At 37.9% G+C, this 20,565-nt stretch overlaps 1 protein-coding gene across 3 annotated transcripts in view; it reads left to right on the forward strand.

The window, feature by feature from the left end:
* Window positions 1–20,565, forward strand: part of col18a1a (collagen type XVIII alpha 1 chain a) — a 120,913-nt gene that overhangs the window by 38,541 nt on the left and 61,807 nt on the right. For 2 of the 3 annotated variants that reach the window (XM_038282925.1, XM_038282926.1), the window contains exon 1: window positions 18,413–18,921. The exons of the other annotated variant lie outside the window; for it this stretch is intronic. In XM_038282925.1, the coding sequence (XP_038138853.1) occupies window positions 18,579–18,921 (343 nt within the window). In that variant the 5' untranslated portion in view covers window positions 18,413–18,578. Of the gene's footprint in view, window positions 1–18,412; window positions 18,922–20,565 lie in introns of those variants that run through there. 3 annotated transcript variants of the gene reach the window in all.

The following is a 20,565-nucleotide window of genomic DNA, read 5'->3' on the forward strand; positions in this document are numbered from 1 at the left end:
GGTTTCACTCGCAGATCAGTCTGGAGACTCTCTGTTAAAGAAAATTTGGAGCTGTACACCAAACGAACGTCCAATCAGCGTTGGCTTTGAGGCGGGTTGAGGTGTGACGCAACGAGAAGCGCGACAGTTCAGTCTAAAGAACATGGCGGCTTCAGCCGATGAAACTAGCGTTAGCGTGGCTATCGAGCAAGTTTTATCGGGATTACAGAGTATTTCTTCACTGAAAGAAGAGCAAAACACTGCTCTGGAGGCTTTTCTCAGAGGAAAAGATGTTTTTGCTCTTCTCCCAACTGGTTTCGGCAAGAGTAGCCTGGGTTGTGGTTGTGTTTTCGTCGTCGCTCTGTTAGTAAGCTTCGTTGATCTGATTGGTTTATTTGGCCCATCTATCACAAACATAGGCCAATCAGCTAACCAGTATATTCGCCCCTTCCCAAAATTAATTCAACAGAGGGTTTCCAGATGGATATGCGGAGCAAATACATCTGGCGGAGTCAGGTTAGGTCTCCAATGGAGGCCATTTCTCCTCAGTCTCTTTCTTATTGTTGAGTCATTACCTCTGACCGTAACTAAAGGCAGTGAGGCCTGCACAGCCTTCATGCTCCTCTAAGTTCTTCTGTGACCTTCTGGATTAAATGTTAATAAGCTCTTTGAGTAATTTAGGATTTTTTTATTTATATTTATAGCATTTTTTTCATTTGTTAATATTGATTGTCAGCTTAGACTTCTGGGGTCCCAAAGACATATGCAAAAATGGTTTCTAAAGGTCTTGAATCAATCCCTCCCAGTTGTGGGCAGTGAAAACAAAAATAAAGAGGAGAATTATTGTTTCACATCAAGTTTGTTTTGTACAGTGCTGTATTTTAGACTTTAGACAAACTTTATTGTGATTCTGCATGCACAGAGTGCACACAAAAAGCCATTTTGTTGCATACAGCTCATCAATATAGAGTGTAGCATCGATCAAAATGTAAGCAAAGTAGGAGAGAGTTCAGTGCATTGCAAAATGAATATGGTGCAAAATGCTGTAGAACATTGAGTTGTGTTCTATTTAAAAGGATTATAAAGGTTCAGCCATGTTGGTAGTGGAAAATAATGTTGCAGGTGTGCTGCAGGGTCCAGGTTAGAGTTTAACGGTTTAACAAGTCTGATGATAGTGGGGAAAAAGCTGTTGCAGAACCTGCTGGTCATGCATTCAATGCGGCAAAGCGTCTTCGCAGAGGGCAGCAGGGAGAACAGTCCATAGTGGGTGAGTGAGGGGTCTATATAATATATAATATAACAACATTCTCAGAGTGATACAGGCATGAATTTTCCTATTTATTTTTCTCTTTCATGTCTGTTTGCCGGGTGAAGTGTTTCCTTTCACTCACATCATCACCATAGACCACCTTCAGTCTCCGGGCTTTCTGAAGTTCAAACACTCACGCCTCATGTGTTTTTGATTGGACAGTTGGATAAAACTTTTTTGTAGATGATCTTTGAATCATTCAATGGGTCCAAAAGTCTGCAGTTCATTTTCTGTTCTTTTAGCACCAACCTGAATCACTGAATGAGGATTTATTCAGTGCACAAAGTTATAAAGGTAGATTTCCCTCAGGGATGGATCTTGGTCATGACAACAGCTGTGCTTCTTTTTAAGAGGAAATACAAATTAACAGAGAGACCATTTACAAGGTGTAAATAGTTTGAAAGTCTTTTCTTTTATCTCTTTTTTAAGTTTTCCAGCATATAAAACTCTCATATGGATTCTTAAACACAACGCAAATATTTATCAAGACAGCCTCTCTGGGGTTTATGTTGCATCTGGAGTTCCCCTCCATCTGTTTGCAGGTTGGAGAAAATGTATTATTTTCCGCAGATCCTGACTCATTCTCGCAACAAACCAGCACAGCAGTGTGCTTGTTCATCTAGGAATGAGTCACAGAGCGGAAACAAACATCTTCCGAGAGGCAGATCGGATCTTTATTGAATCCACGGTGTGGTCGTTTGAGTCGTCTGGCTACATCCGTGACACATGCATGAACTTTAAATTCAAACCTGTTGCACTGTCAACATCAGAGGAAAGACTTTTGATTAATCCCATCTCAGCGGATCTGCTTTGTGTATTTCTATCACACAGATAAAACCAAGAAGTCTTAGATTTCAGCTTTTGGTGCAGGAGAGGAAGAAAACTTTAATAAGCTGCAAATGAGGCTTTTCTATTTTTGTTACAGAAACAAACCAAGACCAAATAAACATTTTTTTTTAATCATGCAACTTGGAGCATGGATAATGTTCCCACATGTTGTAACATTTTCTGTTAAACATTTTGGCATCTTTTTACAGCTATTTCCTTCCAAAGATTTAGATAAAAAGAAATTCTCCCACAATTTTTTATGCCAAAATTGATGTGTTTTTCTAACATGAATCACAGGATGGATGGATGGATGGATGGATGGATGGATGGATGGATGGATGGATGGATGGATGGATGGATGGATGGATGGATGCTGGAAGTATATAATTCCATATTTTCTATGATTTCTTTAATCTTTTTGTTGCTTTGGAGCTGTCTGTCTTTAAAACACGTTACCACGGCTGAACTTCACCTTTGGCTTTTTGCCGTTCACTCATTAAGGATCAGAGTTTTTACTTTCTTCACACGGCACTTCTCTAAGTAGTTTACTTTATGGGCAGAAATAAAGCAATCCCATAACATTCCTGTTGCATGCTCTCACTTGGGAAAAAGACTTCAGTAAAACCAGCGACACAAACAAATATGTACAGGAACGAATCCTCGGGAGAGCACTTCACTTCTCCTCCGGAGGGAGAGCAGTGATGTTGCGGCAGCGGTTCTGAGAAAACACTTTGAAAGGTCAGCAGGACAATTACGAACATCTAAAACGTGTTTTCCATTCCATCGTTTAAAAAAGGGATCCGGATAACTTGTTCTTTCCTGCCCATCCGGTTATACATTCTCATCTGCAGAGTCAACACTACTAAAACCAGGTTTCCGCTCTTTCATTGGTTCATCTCTGTGGGAAGTGAGAATGACGGAGTTGTCATCCCCGCTTGGCCACCCCTCACTGTAAATCTTTTTCCTCGCAGCGTAGGAGCCGGTTGTATTTTCTCTTCGATTAAATGTTGCACAAGCTGGAGCTGCTGCTTTTATCTTTAATCTCTTCTCTGGGGCACTTTTTTTTTTTTTTTTGTTCTGTTGATTTTCCCCCAGAAAGTGAGTTAAGTTGCAACCTGATGTTGTTTTATGAGATGTCAACATATAGTTTGGCATTTGGCCCCCAATTGGACCCTTTAACCTCCTTTTGGGAGTCAAATGTCTGCGGAAGGAGAAGTTCGGGCTTGTTGGAGCAGAAGCTAACAGCTGGTATGTGGAGTTCCTCTGCACATCTGGACTCAGCGTAGCTGGTGTTCAGGTGTAGGGAAAATAATGACACATGTCATCTTTATCAGCTTTGGAAATATAGTTTTAGGAAAAAAAAAGTACAAGCTCTGTAAATGTTAGTGTTTTTACCACAGATTTCCACACCATACCTTTTATTAAGCAATGATTAAGTGAAATGGAAAAGGTGCAGCCTCGATGCCACTACTGATTTTAAAAAAGCAGGACAGGAGTCTGTGGTATCAGTGTAAGCAACTAAATGAAATTAAGGTTTTGATGATAGAGATGAGTTTTAACTCAATGCTAAAGGTGAACGACATCAGCAGCAACCTTAGAGAGACAGCAGTTCAGTGTATTTTCATTATGAGTTCGTATGAAATCGTACGAAATGTTATGCACCGTAATTTCGTACGTTTTAGACGTTTTTTTCGTCGTATTTCGTCGTATTTTTACGTCTTGTCTTGAGACAAGATATCCTTGCGCATGCACATCTTACGCACCATTCAATAACATAGAATTTAACATACAATTAACCCTGACCCTAACCCTAAGATACAAAACAGCAAGAAACGTAGTTAGAGACATGAAGAAGTAATTATTGTTTTTCCCAGTTTTACGTACATCCGCGGATCTGCTTTTTTCGTTTGTCTGCCTGCACATGCGCACTGATCTGTATTTTGAGGAAAAACGTCCAAAACGTACCAAATTACGGTGCATAACTTTTCGTACGATTTCATACGAACTGATAATGAGAATATGTTGAGCAGTTAGCTCCCAGTAATACGCTGTACATCGCAAAATGATCCAATCCAACTAAGAACTACATGTCAGACCCTATAGGACTCGGTTTGCAGATATATCTTTCAGGTTTATGAGTAATTGGAATAATTGTGAACAAATATGGTTGGGTTTGTAAAAAAGAGGTATTAGAGAAGAATCCTCACTCTGATGTTTGGACAAAAGGAATCAGAGTTTGGAAGTGAGATCATAATGGTGAGCAGCATGGTGGGAAAACAAAACAAACAAACAAAAAGAACAAACACCCCATAAAAACTGTGGAGGAGCAATTATGGTTTGGCTTCTCTGTAGGCACAGAACTTAGATACTGCGTATTCATTGGTTTACTGAGTCGTGCTGATATGCAGAATGCATCCAGATGTAGAACTAGAGATGTGGAACATGTAAGACGCATATGATGAGGTTCGTTCAATAAAGTTTGAGCACATGCTCATGGTGCATTCTAAATTGTTTAATGACTGAGTTCATAAACAAAACCTCTCAGTCCAATCGCCAAGGATGATGTGGTACGAAGATGTATGGAACAGGAAAGCAACTATTCTCCAGGAAGTCAGACCTAGATCCTATGAAGTGAAGACTGAGAAAGGCCTCAGAAGGAACCGCCGCAGCCCTCTAAAAACAAAAGAAACTTTCACAGAGACTGAGGTTGATGCTGATGCATTCAGTGCAAGCGTAGCATCAAATGCTGATAATGATGGACATTTACAGGAGGACACAAGTAATGTTCAAGTGAAATTACCTATCCTGAGAAGATCTGGGTGCCCGACAAAAAGACCTGATAGACTAGACTTGTAAGAGTATGGACTGAATGTTGGTTAATTGTTTCAAAAAATTTAAAAAAATGAAAAACGAATAAGGAAGTTAGTGTTTACTGATAAAAGAAAAACAATGGTTGTTTAAAACTTTTTAAGTAAGTATCAGTATGTTCGATTGAGTAAGTAAGTAAAGAAAGTATTGAGTGTATTATTAGATCTACAGAAAGGGGATGTGTTGATATGCAGAATGCATTCAATAGTAGAACTAGAGATGTAGAACATGTAAGACGGATATGATGATGTTTGTTCAATAGAGTTTAGCACATGATCATGGTGGATTCTACATTATTTAATGACTGAGTTCATGAAACAAAGAAAGTCAGTTTTCCATTTATGGTATTCAAATGTTAGGCTACCTGTCCAACAGCTGAAGCTTGGTCCAAATTGAATTTCTGTAGGACAGCATTCCTAAAAACAACAGCTGAGATGAAAAGAATAGAAGTATTCACATGACCTATTCAAAGTCCAAACCTGTACTTAATATAAATGTTGCTGTGAAACCTTCAGAGTTGCACAAGAAGAGATGTCTATTAATTTCAATCAACTCATGCAATGTTGGAAAAAAGACCAGGCTGAGATTTTTCTACAACTTGATTCTGATAAAACTTGAGGAAGTCCCTGCAGAAGAGAGAGGATTGCTCTATTACACTGCAAAATGATCTCAAAATGAGTAAAAATGTTTTAAATTAAGGCTATACCCTTAATTTGAGCAGATAAATAAGATGATTTGCCAATGGAATTAGTATTTTTACTCTTAAAATAAGGTATCTAGATAAAATGCACTCGAAATAAGACAATGCAATTGTTTTTTCTTATTTTAAGTGTAAATTGCCTTGTTCCATTGGCAAAGTGTCTCACTTAAATCCTTAATTCAAGAAAAAATGCACTTATTATAGGAAGAAATTACTTATTTAGATTTCATTTTTTTGCAGTGTATTTGTTGGGTTATTTTTTTCAAACTCAGATTTTCATTGTTTTCTGTTGCACTTGAGATTTCATTCATTTTTGATGCAGGAAAAAAAAACAAACAAAAAAAAAAACAGCAAAAAAAAAAAAAAAAAATCAAATTGTTGTTTTTTTTTTACTCTCTGATATATTTCTGTCACGAACACAAAACCTGAAGGTTAAACTTTGAGTCCTGGAACCTCCTGAAGAACCGCCTTAGTGAATCCTTTCTCCAAACCTTTCAGGGTTAATATGGCGTTACGTTTTAATGTGCTTTATGCCATCAACAAAGAGACTTTCGCTGTAAATGTGTAGCTAAACAGGACTGGGACATTTTCAACTCTGTGACCCTGAAACCCTGCCCATATTAGTCAAGCAGGGTCTGGATTCCTGCAGTGGGAGAGTCCCCCTCTCCATTCCTTTCAGGTCTCAAAGGAGGGTAAATGATTTGTCAGAGCCTGGTGACCCTTTGCTTCAAGTTTACACACGACAAGCTGAGCTGCCACTCTTATGAGACCTGAATGACCAAATCCTGATCCGGAGAGCTTTGCAGGCTTGTTGCTCAGAATCTGAAGCACGTTAGAATTGATGTTTAACTTTTAACTCGTTAACTTGTGGTGCTCACTTTTACTTTATGTGAATATTTAAATGTTAAAGAGTTCACATTGTTGAAGGATTACATTTTTGTCTTTTTCACAATTTTTTTGACCCGAAGATATCGAGTTGTGAAAGTGTCGGTTTTGCATGAATGAATGAGTACTCGAGGATTCTGGTTAAATGAAATGCTTATGTGCTTTGCTGTGTTTCTGCTCTTGTGGAAACAAAGAGCCTTTAGTTATGTCCATACATGCAGATAGCCTCAGAGTGACCTGAATGCCTTGGGCTGTAACCCCACAGGTGACCTCTGGTGGGTTTGGTCTCCCCCTACTGATGAAAACAGGAATAACACCAATAGAAAGATCTTTTAGGATCCTTCCATCCAGCCTACACAATGAAGACATATATTAAGCAAACAGGATCTCTCTCCTATATATTGGCTAAATGAACTTTTGTGGAACTATTTAAGGATTTACAGGATCTATATAGAAGAAATGAAATGTACTTCTATTTTAGAGTTTTTCTTCTTTTTAGTTTTATGAAACGTTTTTCTCCATATTCTAAATGCGGGATGGTCACTGGGAAGGTTGGCTTATTTGCCTAACCTAGATTAAGTATCCTTCCTTCCTTCCTTCCTTCCTTCCTTCCTTCCTTCCTTCCTTCCTTCCTTCCTTCCTTCCTTCCTTCCTTCCTTCCTTCCTTCCTTCCTTCCTTCCTTCCGGATCTTGAAGAGTAGAACTAAAATTGAATGTTGCAGATCAGGTAGACTTAATCTTTTAAAGGAGAATTCCGGTTTTTAACACTTTTAGCCCATTTTCTGTAGTGTCCAGGATGAAATCGAATGATCGACACCAAAATTTTGACGATTGGTCCTGTCTCGGCTATTTGGCTCATGCAGAATCCCCCCAGGCTGCTTCAGAATGGCTTGCATAGTGCATGTCCGATAAAGTCCTTAAAACAACCTTAAACGTTCTTTTTTTAAAATATGCTACTCACCGGGTCGTCAGCGCTGTTCAATGACGTTCCAAAAAAAGTTTCGTGAAGAAAAAACGTTCCTGTAGTGTTTTATTTAGCATTTTGTAAATCCCATTGAGTTCTGTTGGAATAGTCAATATCCCTCCGCCACCGGAAACGGAAAGGGGGCCTGTTTACGCTTAGTTGTAGTCTTTTCGCAAGGCCCAAGTGTTTCTGCTTCACTCGGTGTACTCCGACGTCGAGGTGCTAACGTCTCTGTTAAACACTTTAAAAAACTCTGAAAATTTGTTTGCTATGTCCTACACAGTGGTCCTACATTCCCAAAGTATAGAGACATTGTCGCCAACTAGTGGTCTGGAGTGTGCAACGCTTCAGATTCGAACAGGAAGCGGAAGTTTATAAGCGGTTGTGATGTATCGGAAAAAATAGTTCTGGGATTTACAAAATGCTAAATAAAACAAGACAGGAACGGTTTTTCTTCACAAAACTTTTTTTGGAACGTCATTGAACAGCGCTGACGACCCGGTGAGTAGCATATTTTAAAAAAAGAACGTTTAAGGTTGTTTTAAGGACATTATCTGACATGCACTATGCAAGCCATTCTGAAGCAGCCTGGGGGGATTCTGCATGAGCCAAATAGCCGAGACAGGACCAATCGTCAAAATTTTGGTGTCGATCATTCGATTTCATCCTGGACACTACAGAAAAGGGGCTAAAAGTGTTAAAAACCGGAATTTTCCTTTAACACGCTCTTTTTTTTTCTGTTTCTTATCTCTTTTCTCTGGACATTGCTTCCGTTTTCTGCATGAGCTGCAGTTAGTCAGTCTGTCTTGAAAAAAAAAACAACTCTCAAATTAAAGAGATTTATTGAGAAAAGGATCTGCGTGAAGAACAGATATATCCTCAAGCAGCTGATGTACCTACAACGTATTATATGAGACTTACAAAAAGTCTTGGAAAGCCTTTATAATGAAAGTAAAGATGATGCGTTCAAACACTGTTACTGTTTCTGTTCAGGAGGCTTTTTTATGGCATGTTAAATGTCACTGATCTTACATATCAGGTAGGAAACATAATTACCATGAGTCTGTGTTTGTGGTTTGTATTTGGGCTGTCACATCAACACTGCAGGTGTGCGGAGAGCTATACTGCAGACGAAAACAAGCAGCTTGTAATGACTTTATTATCTCGATCGGCATCAGGATGAACCAGCATTTACATGAAATATAATCACACCACCTTAGCTTCCAAACCTTTTATTTTCCAAAACGGGGATTCTGATTATGTCTTATCTGCCCTGATCTGTTACCTGATGCTGAAAGGCTTTATGATTACCGTGTTTGATTTTCCCCAGGTGTTTTTTTTTTTTGGGTCAGGAAAGCACCACCTGCAGATCGAAGTTTACTTTATGTCATTTTTGTGATCAACGCTCTGTTAATTCAAATTGTCACAAAAATATATTTTTGAGGGATTTTATTAAATTAAATTAAAGAAGATATAACATATTCTGTCACAGTTACAAATGCAGCTAATGAGAAACATCATTTTGTGTCGGTTTCTTTGTTTTAAGGCACCCAAGTGTAGTTTTGTCAATAGACAGCAGAGGGCGCCATTTCCCATCTCACCCTGAAGATATGTTATTTGACAAAGTTGCTGTGTGGAGCATCTAATAATGTCTGACTGTCAATGGGAGACTGTCTGTAAGCAACGCTGATGTTTAATCTTATAAAGCATCCAGGCTGTGTAGGCCAATCACAGCTGTGATGGTCACTAAGGTTCTGGAGTCATTTTTGGAAAGTAGCCTATATGTTGGAATAACAGATAGCTCTACCAATCACTCTTTGACTGTACTGCACATCTCTTTGTATACATTAAGAGCCACTTAAGCACATTCATTTAAAACATGCCAAAAAATAAAAAATGCAAAATAAAGCCTGTAACGTCCTAAGCCTTATAGGATACTTTTCCTGAAATTACAGGAGTCTTTCCAGAACTTCTAAAGACTTTAAAAGCTACTTTTCTGAACTTAAAAAACTTTACATGTCACTTTATTAAACTAAAAAATTACATTTATTACTAATAGCTTTCTCTGTATAAACTTAAAGGCTCCTTTAAGTTAAATCAAAAGTTGCGTTCCTTGAATTCACTGTAGAAAAATTATCCAAACAAAAATTTTCCATATCGTAAAGTTAATGTTTTACTTAACCTTTAGGTTACCATCTTGATCTCTGCTGCAGCCTACTTTACTTACCAAGAAACAGTTTAAATTCTTAACCCTTTAAAGCCTGATCCAAGAATAAAACTAAACAGAGAATTACTTTTTTTCGGTTTGAATTCCTTATTTGCCCTTTTAACAAAATATGTAAAAAGAAAAAACAGAAATACATTTTTGATATTAATAATTTATTACTATGCGATAAGTATAGATTATTTTTTGTGTAGTCTTCTACTGGCTGTTATCAGGTATATCTGATTGTGTACAATAGGATTTTGAGCAAAGTTTTTACCATTAAATTATGCAAAAGGTGTCAGATGCAAAACATTTCAGAAACCGTATCTATCAAATATGATACATTTGGCATTACAGGGGTTAAGTTTAAATTTTTAGCTTACTTTTCAGGAACTTGAGGTTAACAGGACCGATATTAGAGTTATTTTATGTAATCAGACCTTTCCGATCAAACAACCATCTCAAAACTTGCAGATTACATTCACTAAACCTATAGGCATGTAATATATAATAAAAAATAAATAAAAAAACAGGCTGGTTATTGAAAAGTTTCAGGTTACTTTTTTAAATGTAATAATCATGTTCACAAACCTAAGACTAATTGACTTAATTTAAAGATTGCAATCAATGAAATGATTGGTTCTTCAATGAAATTCACAGGTTGGTTTTTCTATACTGTTTTTCTTAAACAGGCCATACAGTAGTTATGGACCTTAAAGGTTGATTTCCTAAACTAACCCGGAACTTGCCAGTTATCTTTGCAAATCTTAACAGTTGATTTGGTTAAGGTTGATGACTAGTCTCTGGAAAGAAACCTTCAAATTCTTTGAAAGTTCACTCTTTTTCTTTTTTGTTTATTATTGTAATATTTGGTATAGATCATAGGCCGAGTATTTTTCATGGCCTATTTGCAACTTCTGAGCCACATGTTAATGTCATCTTTAGGCAAATGCAAAGGAAAACTAATTTAATTTTTAAAATATTAGTGTCCTGCTGAACACTTAAGTGTTATTCTATTTTTTAAACTTTCATATTTAATCTACAATCATTGCTTCTCTGAGTGTTCTCTCTTAGTAAAAGGAAACACCCCTTATGAATCAAAACGTCTGATTCAATCTTAACCTCAATAGGAACACTTCAAAATCTGTCACATGTTTTATGGAATTTTAATCTTATTATCGGTGCTAAATGTATATTTGGAAAACCCACATAGCTTTGATCCATCACAGATTAATTATTTCATTCATTTTGAAAATACTTTATTAGTCCCACAGGGAAAATAAATAATTTGTATACATTGAAATTACATTCTGGTCGTAGCAGCTAGAGTCAAGCTTTTATCTCAAACAACACTGATCCAGGCTTTCTTGACATTGTAACTTTGTTTAGGCACCGCAGGCTACATATTCCCCCATTGTTAAGGAATGTGTCTCATAGAGGGTGATAGCCAAGTTGTTTCTACTTGTCTGAGCAGGACAGGGAGGAACCCTGCAGGGCTCAATCTGCCTGTCTGTGTCTTTCTGCAGGACGCTGATTCGTTGAGTTGAGTGATGGACCTAAGCAGTCTTTAAAAAGGCAACAGATGGCTTTTACTTATTCTTTATCTCCAAATGTGTACAATTTATTATTAGACTTAGACAAACTTTATTGTCATTTTGTACACACAGGGTGTATACAAAACAAAATTTCTTTCAGTACAGCCCTCATTTCTTGAATGAATGAATCAATTAATTGTATTATTCCTGATCTGCTCCAATTCTTGTAGAATTACTTGCAGATGAAATTTATACCTCTTGATTTTTTTTATTAATTGTATTTTAGAAAAGTGCAACAAGTTAGCATATTAGTTACAATAAATTGATTTTTGTTCAAAAGCAATATGAATAAAGGGCCAAGCTTTTTATTAGCTTTCTAGAAGAATCTTGTTTAACATTGAAAGCTTATATTGGTTGCCATGATCTCTAATATCTGAGACATGATTGCATCATCATCCGATAGAACCAAGTAGCCCAAAGTCACATTTGTACTTCAAGGCATTTGGATGGACTATCACGCCGTAGGAAGGTGGTTTATGGTCCTAATGGTCAATATTTCACATATTGTTAGGAAGAAATAAATAAACAAGCGAAAGGTGAACTGAGTCTGTTGACAGGGACGAGTCCCTACAGCCGGTTTAAGTCACTGTAGAGAAGTGCCCTCAGTAGAGCCTATCATCACTTCATTGATGACTTCCTCAATGACAGAAAGATATTTAACTCTTAGGGAAAAGGTGGATAACTTTGAAAGGGGTGAGGATCCTATTTTTCTTCTAGAAGGTAATAAAATTATTTGGTTTCCACTCAGTCACTCTGTTAGTGTCAACAAATACATTTTCTATAAACACATTAAACACAAAAAGTTTCCTCTTTCCTTATACTTAAATAACTTCATACGTTTCTGCCACGAAAACACGAAAGTTGGGTTTCCAACAGCATTACAGGGTTTTTCTGTGGATTGGTGAGAAACGGTTGAACGGGTGTGAGCTTTTCTTCATCATTACATCAATTTATTGTGTGACTTTCCTTAGAAAAGTTTAACAGTTTATGGCCTAATGTCTAAACCGGCCAAATTAGGCTCTCAGGCAGAGTCATTCAGTCAGAACCTGCCCCTGCAGGCCTGATAAGTCTCTGTCTGTGGGAAACAAGAACCCTTTCCCTCCAAGTACGATAGCTGTGACCCTGCGACCTCCATTCTGTTAGACAATCCCCCACTCCTCATTCTCGGGCTGTCTCACACACTCTGACACGCATTCATTGCTTAGTGATCTGAGAGATGGAAGACGAGATGTCGTTTAAATTAGGGTCTTTCAACATGATGGGAGAGCGCGGAGGGGTGGTGAAAAAAGCTCAATGTGTTTGAGGCGAAGTAGCTGCAGCTTATGGTGTTTCAGGCCAAGGAGCTCCATATTCTCTTTGCTCCACCACTTAACTCTGTCATGCAGAGTGTCTGCAGTACAGGTGTGTTCATGGGTCTTTCTACTGTTTTAATTACATGACCAATCTTGGATGTTCTCATTTGTCTCAGTGGTCTTTCAAAATTCCACCAATTAATATTTCACATATGTATGTGCATAATATGCACAACTGCTTTACTGTGTAAATCACTTCACTTCACTCAGGCTCGGTGCATGAATACGGTACAAAACCAAAGTTAAATATTTCGTATTTTCAACATCATCATATGTTTTGCCATAATTAGAGTTATTACCGGGTACCTCATCGCAATTCATCTTTCTCACAGCGACTGGAAAGAGAAATGTAGTTCAGTCCAACTGCAGGTGAGCCGAATCTTACCGCGCTATGGTCTGTACCACGCTGGTTCTCATGGGAAATGGCGTCTTCCTTCTGGCAAAACAATACAGCTGTCATCCACTGGGGGAGCCGAAGTCAAACAAAACTAAACGTTCTTTAGTGCAACTTTAAATATCAAATATCGGGATTCCTAGATGCATCTGATGCTTTTGCTGCTCCTGTGTTCAATGACAGAGAGCGACTTTTCGATGCATCCACCAGTATGCTGTATGGAGGACCAAGAGAGTCACTGAAAAAGAAAACTAGAAAAAGGTTTTGCTTTACCTACTTTATCTACCTTTTCCAAGACCCTTCTGGTCCCAGAGTGTACTGAAAGCCAGTTTAACCAATCACAGTTGCTCCTAAAAAGGAACCAGCTCCCTCATTTGTCATTTTGTTATCAAATTGTGGCAGTCTAACCAATGAGAGGGTTTCTCTGCTTTCCAGTGTGCTCTGGGCCTCATGAGCTTCTGAGCATCTGAGGCACGGAAATGGGCTTTACAAGCAGGAGTTGCTGGAGTTAGATTCTTGTACTTTTGCTGCTCGACGTGCCACATCAAACAATCAGAGGAGCTAAATGGTAGCTGGCAGGGACACATATATATATATATATATATATATATATATATATATATATATATATATATATATATATATATATACTGACTGCGCAGACAATGTTTTACACATATTAAAATGACTTCTTATCCACTCATTACAGCAAATATTAGAAAAGTCGCTCTCTGCCATTGAACACAAGCATCAGATGCATCTTTACACACTCGCTTAACGAGCATCAAATCACGTTCGGTGTGAACGTCGCATGAGACACAATCTCATGAATTAACCCTTTAAAGCCTGATCCAAAAATAAAACAAAACAGAAAATTACTTTTTTTTGGTTTGAATTCCTTATTTGCCCTTTTAACAAAATATGTAAAAAGAAATAACAGAAATACATTTTTGATATTGATAATTTATTACTTTTTTGTGTAGTCTTCTACTGGCTGTTATCGGGTATATCTGATTGTGTACAATAGGATTTTGAGCAAAGTTTTTACCATTAAATTATACAAAAGGTGTCAGACCCAAAAAATTTCAGAAACCGTATGTATCAAATACGATACATTTGGCATTATAGGGTTAAGTTAGTTTTGTTAACCGTTTCATTTCCACCTTAAAGTTTGTTTTCAGAATTTTCCTTTTCATGACTTTTAAAGTTTCATACACCAAATTCTGAGTCAGAGTCTTACTCAGGGGTTGCTTTGAAAAATATTAGAGATTCCTACATTAAACTAGCACAGGATGATTTTCTAAAAAAAAAAAAAAAAAAAAAGGAAAACAAAACTAGTTTAAATTAACTTTATATGTAGAAATATTTCTCAATAGAGTGTTAAACAAAAATTTAAGATTTCAAACTTCATGTATGGTAAACTGCTTCTTGCCCATTACAAAACAGCCCATTACAAAACAATTGGATTTAATTAAACACACCACTGCTGGGACTCCAGCTAATAGACGTCAAGTCCCAAAGAACATATTGGGTATCGCTTTTTAATTTCTGATGGCAACTCTTTTTATTGTAAAGGTTTCATGATTTATTTCATATAAATGCTGGGTTTTGGTGTGCAACATACAAATAAAATATCTTTTTTGTTTTGTTTGTTATTCAAAATGGTTTTGCTGTTACTGGATCAAAATTTTGATGTTATAAAAATCTGAATCAGAGACAGTAAAGAGGGAACTTCCCTGTGTGAAGCGTAGAGGTAACAGGAAAGCCATTGATGTACTCAGGTTTGGACTCATTCTTAGGAAAAGTGTGGCCAGTAGCTGTGTCTAACACTGAGATGGAGACAGGACCAAATGTTTCATCTACTGTATATGACCTATACTATACTATTTTAAAAAGTTACGTTTCTTAAATCTTACAGAAATGGAGGGTTATTGTCAGCAAAGGAAGAAAGAGCATAAAAAGGATACAAATTCTTATAGTTTAGGTTGCTATAGGAGAGAATAGCTCCCCAATATGGGGCCAAGGGTCTTGCTCAGGGACCCCAGTGGCAGTCTTTGGGGAAGGAAACAGGTACTTGTATCCTTCTTTATATTGTGAGCACTAAACCAATAGGCCATCAGTTTGCAAACTAGACCTAACATCCTCAAAAAAATAGGTTTGTAACGGCAGTACATGGATCACTATTGTTACACTTGTATGACTGAGTCTTTTCTAATGAAAGTTTAACATCCATCTTTTTCTTGTTCCAACTGCTCTGGCCCAGAAAGCTCTAGTTCTAGGTAGTCCCCTTCATTTATTCAGTCTCTTCTTCAGCCATAAATACACAGTGCAAACTTTGAACCCCTCATGCTGTAATTAACAGTCCGACAGCACTGTTTGAGACAGGAAGTCTTCCAGCCTTTTCTTCTTCATGTCTCATAGAAACTATAAGCAGAAGTAGAGATGAAAGAAAAGTTGAAAACAGTCACACATTTCTGACGAACTCTTTAAGTGTCTTCCATGTTTGATGTCTGGAGATTGTACGTGCTAAAAGATCCAGTCTGATGCTGTACAAACATCTTAGAATGTAATTCTTGTTTTGCTTTGTTTGTTTTTCTTTTTTCCTATTTTTTCACGGACTACAATTATTACAGCCAAGCTACCTGCCTGCTAAATATCTTGGTTACATTGACAAAAGGTGTGTTTTGCCACCCATTTGTGGTTTTCTCTCATTTCCTTCCTTTCAAAGAATATGAAAATCTAAGCCCTTTTCCCGTCACCGCCGCATTTACAGGCGGGTTTACTGCCGTCCTTGGAATAATGCGTTCCACGTGATTTATTCTGTCTTGGCTGCATCCCATTGTTTGATTTTGTGCAAAAAGAACTGAGAGAGTAATATAAATCATTCTGACAGCACTCGCCATGTTAGATAAAGGGAGTAACATGTTAATGTTTACAAAGAAAACCTGTCGGTAATAATCAATCACTCCGACTAAGTCACCTCTGTCTGTCTTGTGCTACATTTCAGCTCTCTGTGAACCCCTCCCATCTTTGATTCTGTTATTTTTTATTTGCATATTGTCTTCAGTTCTTTATACTAACTGACACCAACAGGCTTTGAATGTAATATACCCAGTAGGGAAACCTCAAGCAAAACTTTGAGGGAGTTCCCATGCCAAGAAGACAAGCTGGGGTGTTCTGTCAGTGGAAAAAGCTAAAATATAAACTATATCTAGCTGCTTGTATCTGTTTATGATCCACATCTTTTGATTATTGGGTGTTGATGGTGGAGGGGAGTGGGGGGTAAAAGCTCTGGCTTTTCAGGTGCAACACAACTTAAAAATGGGAGATATGTTTTGTTGACAAACTAGAAAGAGTGCTGCATTCTGGGTTGTTATAAAATTGGTTTATATGGTTTATGTGTGATGCATACCTCCTTACCACGTACAACTTGGTTAAAATTGTTGAAGCTTATGGTTTAAAGATGCAAGCAGAACCACATATTAAAACTTGGCAACAAAGTCCAGTGGATTGTTTTTTTCTTGAGATCTCATCTAGGAATACCACACACAGGAACAGTGACAAAGCAAAGACATTCCAGACAACGACAAGCTTGTTTTTGGTCCAGAATCCAGGCATAGGTCTTGGTTTGGTTATACAAAGACCAGGTAGGCAGAGTCTCCATGATCATCTGCCAAAGTAACAGACTGGTCTTCACTGGAATCCTAAAACCCCTTCTCAGTGATATCTCCAGACTTCTACGGGCGAGAGGCGGGGTACACCCTTGACAGGTCGCCAGTCCATCGCAGGTGATCCATACCATGCAATCTGAAAATAATGTCATTCGTAAAACTCAATCTTAACAAGAGAATTTTGAAAAAAATTAAAATTTTAAATATAAAATTTTAAAAAGTAAAACCCAAATCAAAGAAAACAGCAAAGAAACCCTTAAAACCATTTTTTTATTTGGAAATGTTTTAAAGTTTAATTTTTTATTTCAAATTTTTTGTCCATTAAGAAAACATTTTCTTTGTTTTCAGTAATAATGAAACAAAATTCTATAGACGGTAATCAAACTGTCCCCTTTTGACAGCTTCAGAATGAGTGATTGGCTGCTTCAGAGTGTTGCATCCTTCTCTCCCAGAGGGCTGATTGTCTGGTTTTAGAAAAGAGATCATTTTCCAAAAAGGCTCACGTGCAAATATCTTCTATTTCAGATTTTCAGTCTTAAAGTATCCCTTTAAGGACTTTAACTGTTCCACTTTTACTTGGTTTAAATTGCTAAATGTATAGTCTGGCACCGTTACCCATTTAAAACAATTCCCCATTTCCCCTCTTACTTTATTTAAGCAACAAAAGTAAAATCCTTGCAGACTCATACAAGGCCTGACTCGGCCCATATCCTACTCCAGGCAATGAAAGTAACTTAGAGTTGTCACTGGCGTAAAAACATCTCTGCATAAGCATCTAAAAGTTTCAACAGCTTTTAAGAGACAACCTTTGACTCCTTTTCTTTCAACGGCTGAACCCAAGGTGTGGCGTAAACCTTCATTTCTTTTAAAGCCCACTACTCCAAGGAAAGACAGACTTGTTTTTACTTTAACACCAAGCTTCCTTTAGGAGCTGTGGAGGGTCTCTGTCAACCAAACCCAGAGGCTGTATAACATGCCAGTCTGGGCAAGAAGCTGAAGCATGGATTACCAGGTTACTAAAACAGACTTTAGAACAAAGCAAAGAAATCCATGTGACAAGATGGAGGAACTGCTCTTTTTGTATGCAGTGCTTTTAATCAGTTATCTTCATTATGCTTGAACAAAAATCATGATAACCTTTAAATCACTTAATAGTTCTCCAAATGTCCTTATTGTGTGTTATATGTTTCTTTTTTTTATTATTTGAAGAGATTATATGTTTAAAAAACTTATCTTTCAAGAATATGGTTTAAATTCATGTATTAAATTACTTTGACATATCCTACAAGGCAAGTTCTAAGGGATTAGGAGTATGAGAACCAGACTGAGAGCCATATAAATTGTCCTCACAGTCTACATTGTAATAACTTTTGTTAAAAATCTGAATCAGCATAAGCGTATATCTATAGTTTTCTAATTACATAACTTAACAAAGACAGTTGGTCAGGGGGAACATATTGCCCATCTCTGTAGCACACTGAAAGCATCAGTATTGTAAACTAAAAAGGCGGGCTGCTGTAATTCTGAGATATCACTCAGCAGGAGAGATTGCTTTTCAACGCTGCCACAAAAGGAGGAGGAGTTAGCAACATATATAATGCCAGGGCGGCCAATAGGGAGCACACCTCCTCCTCCTGCTCCAACTCTCCCTTCTTCATTCTTCTGAATGGGCGCCGTCCTCCTCACTCCTGCTGTCTGTGGGTCTGCGGGAGTGTTTGTGGTGACAGAGTAGAGAGAAGGAGTGTGTGCAGATTGTATGGTCATGTCATAATACGCTCTTGGAAAACTGATCAATCTGGTGGACGTGGTTTGGACACTGTGACCAAAATGAGGATCTGGTTTAAAGTTTTGTATCTTCTCACCCTGTGGGTGGTCTACTCTGATGCTTGGTTCTGGGACTGGAGTAAGACTGGTAAAACATTGGCCCCAAGGTCGGATATGGAGGGTTCTGGCAGTGTTACAGGTAGTGGAGAGCAACTATCTGAGAGTAGCACCACAGTTGGAGTAGAGATCATTGATGAAGGACGTGTGCTTGAAAAGGTTGGGCAGAGCTGGGATGTGCCTACTGAAGGTCCTCAACTGACAACTGTAATTCCTTCAAAACATCCGCAGAATGGACATGGAGCAGAAAAGGTCACTGCAGGAATGCCGTCTCACAGAAATAAACCTGGTAATAACACAACTTCATTGAAGGGTGTGGGTTCTGGTGAATTTGCACATTTAAATTTAAGTCGTAGAACCAATGCTGAATCTGATCAGGACTCTAAAATAGACCTTTTACACATCTTCAAATCTGCTTTACCTAGAGAAAATGAAAATGATTTGGGATCTAAACTTAAAACGGAGCAGGTAATACTAAATGATAAGGGATTCGCTCTTAATGAAAGCAGTTTGAAATCTCAAAAACTGCCATTTCACAGTGAAGGTTTAACGGTATATGAGGGCAGTTATCAAATAAATCCAAACTCAAAGCTTTTAAATCAGAGTCTTATTTCTCATATTGAACAAGCTCCAAACAAACATAGCAGAAGTGATTTAAGTGGGAAGAGTTTTTCCAGTGAAAACCAAGATTTCCTAACTGACATACCGCATGGAACTGTTTTACAAACAGCTGCTAAAGAATTAAAAACCACTCAGATACCAACTGGTGCTACCAAAGTCCCTTTACCTCAGGTTCAACATACAAGTCAACATTCACTCCCTAATCAGACTTTTTCTTCATCAGAAACACCTAAAACCCCACAACCACTGGTATTCAGCAACAAATCAGACAGTGATGTAGCCAGCACAGCTCTTCAGCAGGGAATGTCCAATCAAAGATTGGTTATAACTCAAACTCCACTTGTTATAGATGCTATTCAACCATCAATAAGGGCACAACAGCTTAACCAGGCAGTTTTATTCAACCAGAGACCTGAAAACCACACAGAAGTAGCTAATTCAGTGCTTGCCCTTGAGTCCTCCCAATGCTTGAAGCTAGATTCTGCTCTTCCTTTCTGCTTCTCCATGCTGGGGGAAAGGTTTGCCCTGCCCAACTACTTCAACCACAGCAGTGTGGAGGAAGTGCGGGCACTCTTGGATGAGTGGGCATGGCTCCTGCGCTCACGTTGTCACCGCGATGTGGAGTGGTTTTTCTGCCTTCTCTTGGTACCAAAGTGTGGCCCTGGAGGCGGGCCACCCATGTTGCCTTGCCAAAGTTTCTGTGAAGTGTTACGGGACACTTGCTGGATGCTCCTGGATGAGGGTCACCTCCCTGTGGAGTGCCACAATCTTCCAGATGAGGAGGATGAATGCTTATCAGTTTGTAACCAGAAAGGTAACTGTTGGCTCAAAATGAAACTTATATTTCGGTTCATTTTGAACCAGTTTATAAATCCCCTTCTAACCAGTAACTTATCCTCACCCAGCTACACTGAGACCCATTAGCTGACCACAATATATTAACCAATGTTTGGGCCCCTAATTACCTTCATCTATTTAATATATTGACTAATTGACCTTCGGGTTGTTCTTGTTGTATTCTAACAAGCTTGGACCCTAACATTACATTTTTTTTTCTGCATATATGTTTCTCTTTTTAATTTTTATTTTATAGTTATGTACCATTAATGCATGTATGACATTTGGTATTAGTTTCTATATAATGAAACATTATATTTCCATCATATATTTCTATATAAAGAAACACCCATCATTGAAGGGTGTTTTCGGCTTATAGCTGCATTATGGTTGTTGAATAAGACAACAGCATCAGTGAACAGTCATTTAATACAGGCAACAGCAAAGACTATCCCTTTTTTCCACAGTTGAAGAT

Source organism: Cyprinodon tularosa, unplaced genomic scaffold (genome assembly GCF_016077235.1).
Source record: "Cyprinodon tularosa strain WSP-4 unplaced genomic scaffold, ASM1607723v1 ctg189, whole genome shotgun sequence".
Taxonomy (NCBI): domain Eukaryota; kingdom Metazoa; phylum Chordata; class Actinopteri; order Cyprinodontiformes; family Cyprinodontidae; genus Cyprinodon; species Cyprinodon tularosa.